General features: G+C 41.8%; 1 protein-coding gene across 2 annotated transcripts in view; it reads left to right on the top strand.

The window, feature by feature from the left end:
• Nucleotides 1-2,635: 2,635 nt before the first annotated feature.
• Nucleotides 2,636-15,244, top strand: part of LOC136421734 (brain-derived neurotrophic factor-like) — a 28,372-nt gene continuing 15,763 nt past the window's right edge. For both annotated transcript variants that reach the window (XM_066409245.1, XM_066409246.1), the window contains exon 1: nucleotides 2,636-2,808. Coding sequence is in view for 1 of the 2 variants with exons in the window: in XM_066409246.1 (XP_066265343.1) it covers nucleotides 2,803-2,808 (6 nt within the window). In the remaining variant the exon portion in view is untranslated. The remainder of the gene's footprint in view (nucleotides 2,809-15,244) is intronic.

Genomic DNA, 15,244 nt, shown 5'->3' on the forward strand with positions numbered 1-15,244 from the left:
GGAGGTTTTGATCTCTGCCTGTCTCTCTGTTTCTGTCTGTCTGTCTGTCTGTCTGTCTGTCTCTGTCTGGCTGGCCCTCTCTCTTTCTGTACGTTTGTCTGACTGGCTCTGTATGTTTCTGTATCCATGTCTATCTTTCCGTTTCTGTCGGTCTATCTCTCTCTGCTATCTGTGCCTTTGTCTGTCTGTCTGTCTCTCGGTCTGTCTGCCTGTCTGTCTATGTCTGTCTCTTTCTCGCTTTGTACCGTTGTCTGCCTGTGTCTGTATCTCTGTCTCAGTCTCTCTCTGTCGACGTCTGTCTGCGTTTCGAGCTTAGTCTCTCTGTGGCTCTCTCACTGTCTGTCTCTTTTTGTCTGTTTCTTAGTCACCCTTCCTCTCCCTTAAACTTTATCTCTCTGTCTCTCTCTGCCTCGATCTCTCTATCCCTCTCTCTATCACTCTCTCTTTCGATTTCTCTCCGTCTCCCTCGGTCTCTGTCTCTCTCCCTTCTTTCCCTCTGGTATGGTGAAACACTCTTCCTTCGCAACACAGATGACAATGAACCTGGATACCAACAGTTCATATCCCATCAATCATAATCCCTCGACTGGAGGTTCATATCCTTTGGGTTTATTATGCAAAGCCATTTACCCTTGGCGTTGTTGCATAACCGACCCTGACCGTCTGAAGTGTCTTATAGAAGGTATTTATATGTAGACTCTTTTTAATAAACAACTAAATTGGTTGCCAGAGAGCTTATTGATATGTATGGCCTTCATCTATAGATGAGATATTCCGAAAACTATATGTAGGCAATGTGAAAAAAATGTTGTTGCAATTTTTCGCTACAAGTTTAAATCTAAAAAAAAGATATTTCTATTAAAATTAACAGTAAAGGCCCTGGCCACAATCTTCGTACAACTGTCTTACGATTGCAAACTGGGGTTATCGCTGGGATACTGAGTCGTGCATGCGTCGTACGGAATTCGACTGTCGTGTTACAGAACTTCTGTAATCTTAGATCCTTGTCGGCTATTGGTTCTGTCACAGTCTGCCTCAAAAATATACGACGTGCAGAGTCGTACGACAACCTACGACGCATGTGACCGAAATTCGAAAGCAAAGACAGGGATTTGAGTCAATATTTTCTTTCTGAGTCACTTAAGTGCTTCTTTAAGGTGCTCACCCGAGGAAAGACGCTTGACTGCTTCTTCAGTGGCTCATTCCTGAGGAATTGTCGGAATTTTTCCCTTAAGAGCCGAGGGTCACCCAAGTCCGGCTTATCGCTTCCGATCGGATCGTAAAAAACTCTCGTTTGATGAGGTTTTTGATTTCGGCAAGGCCAAAGGCTGAGACCATCAACCATAGCGTGACTCAAGTCATTTCACGGAAATTTCAAATCCCTGTAACTCTTTCGGGATAAAACTTTCGCCCAAGGAACGGATATAAGATTCGTAAATCCAAATAAAGTCAAGACAAAAATGTCACACTCATAGCTGTTGAATGATATTGAAGCCAAATGTTAGCTTGTCATTTTGCGCGTGGTGTAGTATTGCCACGTATTTCCTCATGAGTCTTGTTAGCGTTAGAGCCAATGACAGACATTGTCATCACGTTGTCATCTAAACCTCGTTAACTCGGCTACGTTAATCCGTGTTAGACATTCGATACACCTTCACACACGACTAGTAAAAATAACCCTAGTGCGAGGCCAACTACTGTGGTATATCATGGAGCAAACACCTGTCTCTTATATCGGGTATCGCTTTGGAGTTCAGAATGTTGTCAAAAGATAACAGCTAGGTGTTGAAAAGAGATTAAAAGTTGCGGTTACACCGGTAGGGTGTTTTGACCGTACAACGGATTTAGAATTCCGATTGAAAAAAAGAACCCGTTGTATTCACACACTGCTCAACATGGCATGTTTACTCTTACAAATACCGTAAGCATTTGTCACATTCTTTTTGGTGAACTCGACCTACAAAAACAAAACAAAAACAAGCCGTATATGTTATGTAAAGGCCGCTTAGTTGAATGTGCACCTTGTGAGTTTCCTGTGTACCGCTAAACAAGGAAGCGCGATTCGGTTATTGCAAAGAAATGTGGCATCGCATGATGATCGAGTGGCTGTCCTAGCGGGCACAAGAACGAAAGGTCGCAGGTTCGACCCCTGGCGATCATGGCGAGACGTTGTGTCCTTGGGAAATGCACTTAACACGACTTTCCTCACGTAAAAATGGGTATCTGACTTCGGTTGGGGAGGTAAAAGGTAATGAAAGGAGAGGGTTGGGCTCCAATACCGTGGCACAGTGGATACAATGGATTAAAAAAACCCGCCCCCACGGCTGTAGAAAGACCACAGGACTACCTTCGCTTTTACCTTTATCTTTTAAAGGAAATTTAAGGAAGTGAGTAATGGTACTCAAAAACAGGAGAAGAATAGAAGTTGGCGTTTGGTATGGCACGTGTGGAGGGGTATTGATAAGCAGGGGGAAATACCGGAAGTTCAAAAATACCCGCCACGCCTCCTCAAGGGTCATTACTGGACACACCTCTGGCGGAACTAATTACCAACCTGCGGTCTGACCAATCAGAGCGCGGCGCGCGCCGCTTGCGCCCTTCATAGGGCGGTGATTTATAAACGCCACCACGGGCACCGTCCGAGTCACACAGCGTGTTAAAAAACGGGATCCCATACCACACTCGTTAAACGAAGAGCACAGGGGCAACTGGATTAACTTGTCCTGTACAAGCCTGATCGGGAAACTAGTGTATACGTCTCATCGCGGCTCAAGTGATACGTGTGGATATTCCATATAAAACATGAAGGTAAGGCGTGTATTTTGTATACATGTGCTCGTAGCTAAAGATACCCCATTTGTGCTAAATGTGTTTATGTGCAGTCGTCGTCGCTGCGGTGAGGGTTTGTCGGCTTGGCCGGCCGACAAGGGTGGCTTGGGCCGATGCCAACCGTGTTAACGTTCGCAACCTTGGGGACACCGTCTCGGGGGAGGGGGTATGTCACAGGCAGCGTATGGAAAAAGTCATTCTTCTCATTACCGGGATGCTAGACCCATACAAGGACACGCACCAAAGCTAGGCACGACGGCCCGCCTACAGTTTAGAGGCAGGCCCTCACCCCACAGCTACATAATACCTTACAACGAACCCACAAAATTCTACAAGGAACCTACAAAAATCTACAAAATTGTCTGACGTTTAAAATAAGATTATCTATAAAATCTTAGTCTCATCGGAAATGTTTTTTTTATGTCGGTAGTTACCACTTCAGTTGTCCATGCCATGTTTTATTTCCGCGAGTGCCCGATCTCAGCTGTTGTCGTATAAATCATGTTCAGGCGACCTCTCGCTAATATTTTAGCACCTCCTTTTTTGCATGACCCCACAGAGTTCTGGACAGTCTCAAACCGGTGTAAAAATACACGGAAATCTCATTTTGGCAGCCACAAAGCTTCTACCATTAGCACTTGGTCGTAAATTCGTCAGGTCGACTGTTGTGTCGTCGCTGCAAGGGGCCGTAGATTTTTATAATTTCTTGGTCTTCTTTTAAATCTTTACGAAATAGATAGAAATCGATGAGTCAATTTAACAGTTTATATTGAAGAAAAGGGTTGTTTTAACGCAAAACAAAAGATTGTAGGAAAAAGGTTGAGCTAAGAAATGAGAACGTTCGCTGTGTAGAGTTGGGGGAGGGGGGACGGCAGCTGTCAACAAATGTCCTGTCGTCCTTTGTCCACGGCGCTTGTCTTAATTGACGGTTTAGTCTAGAGTAAATACCTAGAATTGTAGTTGTCAGTTCTTGTAAAAGTCTTGGGCTGTAGAGCGAGAAGCTAAGGCGTAAGGCTGCCCGCCTACCGTGCTACGTTTGTGACTGAAGATGTTTTCAAAACGCCGTAAGACTGAGTGTGTTGACCCGGTAGGAATGCCAGTGCTTCGGCTAAACTATGTCCCCTTACATGTGAGTACTGACTCGATTATTTGGGCGTGTTCGGACCCCCTTTTTGTTGTCCTTTTTTCGGGGACGTGCACTCGGCTTAGTGGTTTGTAAAAGACCGGGAATACTTCAAGGGGTCTTGGGTTGGTATTTGACGTGAACACATTGTTGTGACACGGCAGGTGAACGCGTTCGTGTGTCGCGAGTCTTGATACGTGCTTGCCGAGACAATACGTTAAGTGACACCTCTGCGTCTTTCATAAAGGCAGTATTCGTCCTTTGCCTAAGGCGAATGCCATGCTTTGACACGATAATAACGCGACGTACATTCGGCGACAGGGGAGCCATTTTGGACCCCGAAGCTAAGTATTGTCTGTGTCTATTTTCTTCATACATTGTCTTCACCATAACGTCACCCCCTCCCCTTCTACTGAACACGATTTATAGCCATTTTTGTCTATTAATGCTGTAACCATAGTAACGGGAGAAGAAATGGCCCATTATTTTAACAGGAACCACGGGTAGTACATTTAATTCTACACTACTCACCCCTTAGAAACGTCTCTCTAAAAAAAGGGGGACAAAAAATCGCAGGTATGTCTGGCTTTGTGTACAAAATAAATTTCCTAGACGAGATACTTTGCCGAGTTGACTGAGAAGGATAACCACGTAACCGGAACCGAACCTTGATACGCAATTAATCCTTGTAATCTCAGATCAAAACACATTTTATGTTCCTCCAGATCATTAGATTGTCGTTATATAGGATTAGTAGCCTTAGCGAGACTCAATTATTTTGTCGAGTGGTCTTTTTTTTATGTACTCCCCTTGTTTACTATGTATGTTTTGTGGTCACAGTATAGCACCTAACCTTCCGTAGCTGCGTTGCTCTCTCTCTAGCGACACTTGATATCAAAACACACAAGGATATGCGGTCCACTTGCGGCGGAGAATTGTTGAAAAACTATTCTTGTTTATTTTGTATCCATTTTTTATTTATAGGCGGAAGTATTCAAGTGAAAACTCAATTTCCCAGAACATCCTAGTCTCTACCAGACTAAAAAATACCAGGGAAATCCGTCGTTCCTTTGTTCAATTTTTCTCCCTAGAAGATTTTCACAATAACGCCCCTGCAGTTCCATAACAAGCTGCTAGGGGGCCCAAACCTACACCAATTCTTCATTACGTCACAGGCTATCTGTCACCAAAGAATCAAGATCATAGCACGTCCAGGTCAAAAAAATACTAAAACGGAAGTTCTGCTGCAGTACCAAGGTCACATACCAGGGGGCCCAAAGTCGACCTTGAATGTCGGCTTCCCAATACCATTTGCACTAAACTCTAACTTCACGGTGGTCGGTGGTAGCCAGTGATTTACAGACGGAATGTGTGAAGGAATCATGAATAATAACAACAAGTTTTTTTTCCACGGTGATGATAAGTTCACGGTACAGAGGCCTAGGTGACCGTGAAAACAGTTCAGATAAAGATACAGTGGAAGAAACAAGAATTACAGTATCCCCATATCAAAGGCCTGGCGAAGACTAATGACATCCCACCACAGTTACGTAATACGTAAATATCACTCATAGATATTAGTCCCTACCAGACTGACTACGGTGGCTAAGTGGGAAAATGATTTGCCAGGGGAATCAGGCTACCAAAGAAGTTAACTGGCCGCGTAATGTTAACGTTACCTTGGACTGACTCTCATGGCCAATTATTGTATCCGTGCCCCCGTAGGAAGGCCTGGTGGAGGCTACATAGATACCTCTTAATCTACAAACTACAGAACTTTAACCCAATAAGCACGTGAATGGTCTAATTCTATATCAGCAATAGGACATTGTTTTCAATTTGCAAGTTATTCCCTAATCCTCCTAAGTAGTATCAACTCGGATTAGATTGCATATCTTTTATCTGAAACGTTTGTTTGATCTGTTATACGTAACGGCGACCAACCGACAATAACATACGTAAACTATAATGCACTTAGGACATGCGATACTCCCGAAGTACGTGTCTTACAAATCTTTTAAATGTTTGGCTTTGGTATATTTGCTTTCAAGGGGGGCGAATACGTGTTGCGTTTCATAAACATACAGCGTTGGTTAATCCCATATCGGGGAATTTGCCGTCATAAGCCTTACGTTGGATTTGAGAAGTGTTTTGTTAGGTCTCTAGAGCTACGAATAAAGCTCGTTTTTAAATCGGTAAATCATAGACTATAGCAAGGTGATCTTGGGGTTAACGTTCTTGGGGTTCTGGGTTCGCATCGCTAGCAGGCCTTAGTGTTGTACCATTGGAAAATACATGTTACACCTATTTTTTTACTCGACCAAGGTGAAAATGAGTACCCAGCTTCGGTTAGGGACGTCCTTTTTAATGTGGCGTTAACCCAGAGGTTCCGTGTTCGAGGAGAGCCACACCGCAAGCACCACACTTATTGAAAAGAGTAGGGTTCCTTCCCAGTGTGAGTGGTTCAAACCTTACAGTCTGGTCTCAGGATTTACATCTTTAAAAAAGTGGTAATTACCTGTTAGGCCAATCCTTCCACCAATGGTGGTAAATCTCAAGAAATAAAAGAAATAAAATAAATATCTTAAAAGGGTCGTTGAACCACCTGGTCTCAATCTATGAGAAGCAAAAATAAGTGGACAGATGGAATTAGTTAGCCTGGGAATGCAGGCGTATTTGAGGGCGACGAAGCGTTTGCTTCATAATAAGGTGTAATTACTTGGCTAATTCAGTATTGTGTAATGACATATGGGGTCTGAGGCTAAACTCAGCGTCCGGATTGTGTTTGTTTAATTAAATATTGTTAGTTTAGTAGTGATATTGTTAGTTTTGGAGTCTTCAAAGTCAGGCTGACAATATTTGATTAAGTATCATTGTGAACTTGACTCCTTTGCAGATAAAACTGCCAAAAGAGCCTGTCAACTTCAAGGTCAAGATAAACATACGACCGTTTGTAGCAAACTTGGTGGTAGCGTTACTTTTACACTATGACGTCACATCCGGTTTTATAATGGACTAGAATCCGAATATATGCCATAGAAGTATTTTCAACATCAACCCACTTACGATACAAAACGTGGGTCTCTTCATTTTCCACTGCCTTCAAAAAAGAAGTCAAACCCAACCATAGTCAACCTTAGTTAACATAGAACTTTCACAGTAGACTATGGCGATTCCCATGTATCTCCATGTACTTGTTTGTCTGCAATTAGCCTTCGGGCATGAACTTGCAATAAAGTTAAAGTTATATCTATTCGTTATACTATTGTCAAGTATTTCTGCCCTTCTCGGTAATTTGTAGTCAACTCCCTCCACCCCTTGTCGTATCTACATATTGGTAGGTTCTCAGACGGACAGCCTCCCTCAGGACGTGTGCTCATTGGTGCGAACAGATTTAATGATGTATGAAACCATGGCAACGGAGACTACAACAGAAACATCTCCCAATGGATTGTCAACGTCTTCTACAAGTCGTCCAAGAAGAACTTCATATTTTCCTTCCAGAATCATTGCGACCCGTTTTTGAAATGAAAGCATCCAAACAAAAAAAACTAAAAAGTTAGTTTTATTCAAAAGAAAGGATGTAACACGAGTCAAAGGTCACTATGTGCTATGTCCTTGTTTTCACAAATGACAAAGAGTTGTCCAAATATTTTGCAAATATCTCTTTGGGCTTTAAAAGTTGGGGTTTACGTTGTTTTAGAGCTTTTATAGTTTGTAGAGAACAGATATATAGCTGCGTGCGTGTGTTCAAAATGATAAGCCGAACCGAGACCAGTCTGCTGAAGACTAGCATATGTCAAGTGTGTAGGGTGGCGGAATCATGTACCATGCCTGATAATGTACTGTGGACTGGCGGGCCCAGGTTCGATCCTCGGGAGCCAGGAGACTGTTCTACTTGCCTCTGCGTTTCACTGGTCCCCACACCGACGATGTGAGGATCATGCCAGCATGGCCAAATGACACGTGCTGCACGTACAGGAATATCGAACTCAAAACTTCTAGGATAATGCTAGGAGATGGGCATGGGGGAGGGGGGCACAGGTGTTAGCTCTAGATCAAGCCTTGTTTATCTCTTGGTGTGACAGAAAGAAGTGAGGGTCGCGCTGTCGTTGTTTATGTTGGTGAAAGTGGCCCACTTAACCAAAGCCCCGGACAGCTCCGTAACGCGTAGAGATAAGGAGAACTCTTTGTACACACCCTCTTAAGGTTGTCACTAACGTATGAAGTTTCCATCAACAAAACAAGATTCGGGACAAGATAGTCTCATCTTCGCTTAAAACGTAAGGAATGTAGCTGTATCACTAAGTAACGAAGAAGCACCACAAAACAAAATCTAAGAGACCAAACAACTTAAAGAATGTTCGTCAGTTTAGTGATACAGCTACATTCTTTAGGTTGGAAATCTGCTCTTGCCTAGCGATGTTGTTGTCATCACGACACCGATTCGCTGAGTCAGAAAACTGTGACCGCGGGTGATTCAGCAAACCTACGGTAGTCAAGCCCGCCGTTTTTGACAGGTATAGTCCCAGGACAGAAGGGGTGCTGCGCCACTTTGGCGTCTGTACCTCGCCATGTTTACATTACATCATTGTGATAGGTCTGCAGAGACCCCTATGTCTAAGCTCAGCATTAGGACGAGGTGCCAACGCGCCTGAACCAAAAAGCGACCGATAGATCGAAAAGGGAAGGAAAGGAAAGGAGGGGATGGGGTCTGTAAGGTGAAGGTCTGATAGCCTTCTTGAGGTAGTCTCTATCTAGCCTGACGAATCGCGCTCCTAGTGGCCAGCCGGTCCTGAAACCGCCTGGGGGGTCAGTAACCTCCGGCCGAGAGCTTGTGCAAATACAGGCTAGTCTCTACCATGCTCCATAGAACCTGAGGTCGCAAACAGTACTTCCAGTCCGGCTGACTCCTCTGATATGTTATATTGGTCTATTCGGCCAATTTACAATTTTCTTTGCAGCGACCTATGGGGCCTGATATAGGCTATGTTTGAGGCCGTATGGGCAGTGGGTTGTTAATCTACTGTGTCTAGGGCATGCGCACGGAATTGGAAAGTGGAGCACATCCCTCTCCTTCCACACCTTCTTACCTCCCCGACCAAAGTCAGGTACCCATTTTCACACCTGGGTGGAGTGAACAAAGTGCCTTTCCCAAAGAAACAACGTCTTGCCGGGAATCGAACCCAGGGCCTCTGGATCTCGTGTCCGTTAGACTAGTCACTCGGCCATTCGACACCACATAGGGCAATTCATCTAGCTGTGGCTTATTCTCCCTTTTATACTTAGATGTATATCATAGTTGAGTTACGGACAGTCGTTTGTATATTATGTGACAATGGTGCAACTACAGTACCCGATGTAACAGATGTTCAATCTTATTCTAGCTCACAGTCTATAAAATATTTCACAAAATCTGTCAGTTCCTGATAGAGGAAAAAACAAAATGTTCAATAAATCATTGTTGTGTTGTGCGCAAGACTTTTGTTCAATGTACGATGCAAGCCACTGTCGTCTATTTGTTACGATATGGCATAGTTGGAATATTTCAACACATATGTTGCTCAGTTTATTTTGCATAAGACTTCTTTTGTGGTCAAGTGTCAAGTGTTTATTTGTACTGTAGGAATCTCGCATGGTTACCTCAGTGAAAACGGAGGTATTGTTTTTTGGGCTGTGTATTTGTTTGTTTGTCTTGGTGTATGTCCTCAGGTATTTGAATATTGCAGTGGCATGTGAGGAAAAAGATAGTGAAACCGAAGTTTGTCCAAAGTTGCATAGGCAGGAAAATGCATATTAGCAAAACAAGAAATTCATAAGATTAGAACATATTTGTAATTTCGGTATAATTTTTTTTCTCGCTTAAACATTATTTTCCCACCGTTTATTTTCACAACTTAACCCCACAGACCGTACAGACGGTTAGGGTACTTTTTACATTTTTACATTTTTTCATAATTTTTGTTTATTTGAAGGATAACTTCAATTTCAGTTACAAAGCGGCGCGCCCGCATGAGCGATTTGCTACACGAGTCGTTTTTTCATACCCCAGATACCTTCGTGAGCCAAATTGGAAACGCAATAATCCATCAACAAATCCCCTCAAAAGCACAAAGCCATCCCCTAAATCAGTTAGCCTGAAGCCTCTCATGTTATAAACAAAGCGAGTTCTGGCGGAACGGATACGGAGCGTGGAACATATAACCTCTTGTTACACACGGAACACTCTCACTTCAAAAAGGGACTTAATACGGGTAAGGTTTGCACAGCCCACACACGTTAAGACAAAGCCACGCCTCCTTAAAACACTTGGTCAAAACAAGTAAAAAAAAAGAAGAAAAAAATGACAATGTTACTGGATCTTATGCTACTGTTTCGTAGTTTTGGATAGCATGTTGTATTAGTTTCGTAATGTTGTATATATTTATTTTGATAATTGTGCCGATGCCATTCGTGTTTGTTTATCTCTATGAAAATAATAAACGAAACGATAAAATGCTGAGAAATGTAGAATGACAAAAATGCGTCTTTAAATTGACTCTTAAAGATGTTTGAAGTTGCTATTGTTTGCAATAAAAAGATTTATTCCTTTGCAAGTATCGTCATCAAGTGCTTTTAGTTTTTTGTTGCATATTTCGACAAGGTCCCCCCTCGTAACTTTTCAAAAAATATTTGACAAACTGTTTTTCATATACGAAACTTCAATGTTCCTTTGGAAAGTGTTTTTTTGAGGTGTAGATTTTCGAGTTATTGACACCATGCCTACTGACTATATCGTAAACAAGAGCTCATATCAGAAAAGAAAACAAATCTGTTTAGAAGTGTGTTGTTTAGACATGTCCCTTCTAATCACATTACGCCTGACCTGACCTAATAAACACGACCTACTTAGGGCCTGGTCACATCCGTCGTACGATCGTCGTGCGATCGCAAGCTTTCTTGAGGTAGTTGTACATGTGTCGTACACAATCCAGCTGTCTTGTTACGGAAAAGGTCGTCTTAAATTCGTGTCGTTGGTCCTGACACAGTCTGCTTGAAAAATTACACGACTGCCTGCGACGGATGTGACCACGCCGTCAGCAAAAAAGCAACTTTCCATCCCAGTCGTATGTTTGCTTAAATTTTGTTTGTACAATTTGAACAAACACATGCAAATTTTTTACTATCATATATTCAATGGCATTGTTTTTGTATCTTCCTGTTATTATCAGATATTCAAATTATATATAGATATATATATTGCAATGTACACGCTTGCCACAGTTTTTTGTTGTTCTAGTTGATCCACGTCTCTTCCCTTCCCTAGTCTACCCTTGCAACAAAACATTCATAGAGTCCTCGGCACAGTGACAGTTCATGACCCATGTGGCCTCACGTGGTGACTTTTTAAGTCCAAATAAGTTGCTACAAGGACACTTGGTTTATCCGTGCTTATCAGAGCATTTAATGGGAACACGGCCATTCTATACACCAAGGTTACTGTATTCAAAACCCTGATCTTTTGTATTGATATAGTGTCGGAAATAATGAGTCAATGAAGCTAAGAATTTCTCGGAGTTATTTCAGGAAAGAAAGTCCTGTATTAAAGACGTTTCACGACGTTTGGAAGTGTTTGAGATGTTATTATTTGTTTAGCGTCCTTGTTGGTATAGTGGACTCGGAAATGTCCCACTTTATATCCAAGAAGCGTCCTGAATAGAAACTTTATATACCGTGGCGTTTGAGGTCATAGGGTAAGTCAAAGGTCAGCAATTAGTCTTTATGTTGCAGAATGGTAATCCTCAAGGTCAAGGTTAACAATGATTTCTTTAAAAAGCACCGTATCACTTTTCCTTCCTTTTATCAGAGTCAGCGATCTCAAAAGATAGCATAACGACTTTTCACCTTATTTGCAGAAATTCTTTGTAACCATTAAAACTATAACACGTTCACACCGTAAATTTGCCACAGTAAAACTGCTGTTGGGTCAAGCGCTGTACTATGTCGCTTTCCTCCCTTAAACACGTTATAAATTATCTAGTTTGTAGACAGAGATAACATCAGAACGGATATTGGGAGGAAAGATTGCAACGTTTTCTATATAGCTGTAATTTTCTGCATGTGTGCCGACGACACATAAAACATTATACATTGGTAACGTTATACACTTGGAAGGCAAAGCCGCTAGACAGAAAAATGTTGAAGGAAACGACCCCTTCCCTCAAATATTTTTTGGGATGCAGCTAACAAAATCAACATGTGGCAGGAATATTATATTGCCTCGGATTTTATTATCTATCAATATAGATATGCAGAAATGCGCGCGCGCACACGTTTGTGCGTGTGTATGTGTACATGTATGTGTGTGTGTGTGTGTGTGTGTGTGTGTGTGTGTGTGTGTGTATGTGTGTGCGTATCTGTGTGTGTGTATCTGTGTGTGTGTGCATACATGAGTGTACACGTTTATTTATTTGATCTTAATAAATCATGCATTATGCTTATCAGCAAAACAGGAATAGATATTGCTAGTCTAACCACGAAGACTCGAAAAACAGGCATGTATAGTCAATGATGAAGATTTTCACTGTTATGCCCATTTTAGTATAGTAAGTATAATTTGCTTGTGCCCACAGAAACACCTGACACCCGTATAAAGTCGGTAAATGGTCGTAAAGCGGGCCCCACATTTGCCACATGTGACCCTTCATTTTGCACCTGCTATTCCTTGCTTAAGCCCCTGTCACACATAGTCGGCCATACCCTGCCGGCCGTTTCAGACCATGGTTGGGAGTTAGTCGTGAGCAAGATCATATGTGGTTGGGTACAGGTATCTACTGTTATTTTTTAAAGTCGACGTACGCGTTAGCCGACTATGAACTTTGACAACTCGAGAAAGTTATATATTCTTATTGGATGTGATCGTAGGAGTGAACTAGAGCTAGAAATGGAAATTTGTCTAACTCAGAGTTGTTTAGTTTGCCTAACTCCCTAGTTAGTAAATTTTGAAAGAAATCTGGGTCTGAATTTTAATCCAGGGATTTGACAAAATTCAGCGTACCAAAACCTTGCTTTAAAAGATTTTCTCTTTTATGTTTTACATTGTCATTGTTGTTCTTTATTCAACTACGGTTACACTACAACAAAAATATTCTGAAACATGCAGTCTTGCTTCACACCTTCGAAACATTTGTGGAATCTCTGAAATGTCCTCCGCCTTTGTGTTTTAGCAGGCAAATCACATGAGCGGAGGTATTCAGGAGGGAGGCTCGACTCCTGAGTCACGGCGTTTTGATCAAAGCCCTCAGTCTTATAATTACGTGGGCTGCTCTGTTATTTTCTTCAAAATTTTCCTGTATTTGAACGTGAACCGCTCGGTTTGGAGAATGACTCACTGCTAGATAAAGGAGCAAAGTAGACGAAGAATGTAGATCTTTAGAAATGCCATTTCATTTTTGTTACACACGTTTCCACACCCAAGAAAATTGGAGGCATTTTTCTTTGTCTATTCATCTATATCTCCATAATTCATGATAATTGAAAAATATGTCAACATTTGTAGTCAGGTCTTTTTATGTAGCTTTGTACGAGACCAACATATGTAACAAGGATTATTACAATTGACACAAAATTTCAGAAAAAGATTTCGCATAGATAATACAAATTCCCACCTATCATTCTTTGCGTTAGATTTGAACGACAGAACAAAATTTGCGAACATGAGAAACTTGTTATGAATTGATCAGGTTTTACGTAGAAAATATTGACCATCAATGGAATTTTTTCATGTTGAGCTAAAGACTGAAAGACCGCGAGCTTTTCTTACTCAGTGACTAACTGGTTAACTGACGTCTTCCGGAACACTAGAGTTGACACATATCTTATTTGTACCTTCTTTACTATAACGTTGGGTAACATAAATTCGTGGGGTACTTAAATTCGGGATTTTTCGAAAACGGGGTATTTAGGTATATGTGCTAGATGCAACATCAGTAATACCGCTAGAAATGCAAACTTGACAGACTAACGCATTCAGAACACTGTCTGAAAAGCTTTGATAACCATGCATTAGAAGTTGGCGACGTCAAAAACTCTCCGTCCCTTATTGACAGAGTCTGGGGGCTTCGTGGGAGACTCACACTGCACGGTTGTTCGCTGGTTTATAAGACAAATGTCACATCTCCTGCCTGCTAAACACAATTATTTACAAGACAACTTATTACAATCTCTTTTGCTAACCTGCAACTGGATTCTAAGTGTGATCAATCATCAAAACTCCTCTTTGTTGCTACAACCTACGGCACGTGTATTTTCCCGCCGCCATATTGTTACCCAGAATCATGTCGTCAAGCAGACGACAAAAGGTTTGTGAGGAACACTTTTTTGTCTTAATGTTGCGTGTGATAGTGGACTGAAGACGATATTTTCCTCAAAGTTTGCTCCTAACACAACAAGGAACACGTGGACATAGTAGTATAAACATTACTACGGCATCCAGCTAACTTGCCATGAATAATGTACACGTTGCCATGACGGTGGGGATCGACTTTGAGTGACGTTCTACCGACTCAACAAACGGGATGTTAGCAAAGGCCTGATGTGTGCGGTGCGGCCGTTTTTTCGTGTATTTTTTTACTTGGACACGTCTATATCCATAGCACTCTCCTCAAACCAAGGATGGAACGAATAGCTGCTGTATAAAATGTGATTAGCGGTAAGATATTCAAGACGAATCTTCTCTCCCGAATTAATGTGCACCCCTGTCCGACAACACCGTCATTGTGCGTGCGGCGGACGGTAGTTTTAAGTTGAAATATTATGGTGTCAGCACGACTAGAGACAAAATCTACCATATATATGATTAGTGCAAAGATAGTAAATGATACTGACAGAATAATAGAAAAAAAGGATGGTTTATTGTTCTGCTAGATTGATTTCAGTCAACCATTATCGGAAAAATCCCGAATTTATGTTACCCAACGTTAATCTGTTTTTAATTGAAAGCTGGCCTCTGTTTCTTTCTCTCAAAACAAACCGAATAGCATGACAAATTTGTCAAAGAAATCATTGGACCAAAAGTAGAGCAAATTCTGAGGAAAAACATGGCGCATTTTTGAAAAAAAAGAAGAAAAATAATCCTCAAGGACAGCCAACACCCCGGTGTCTAGCCACCTGTGACAGAAAGTTGTTCGGGAATCCTTTGTACGGGGCGAAAACATTACTTTGGAGTGTTTATGAAGTCGTTTTTTAACATCAAAGCTGTTCTTTTGTTGACAGAAAGCTGTCATTCAGTCAAGTGCAGGTGTTATAGTGACA

The sequence above is a fragment of the Branchiostoma lanceolatum genome, chromosome 16, assembly GCF_035083965.1.
Source record: "Branchiostoma lanceolatum isolate klBraLanc5 chromosome 16, klBraLanc5.hap2, whole genome shotgun sequence".
NCBI lineage: Eukaryota > Metazoa > Chordata > Leptocardii > Amphioxiformes > Branchiostomatidae > Branchiostoma > Branchiostoma lanceolatum.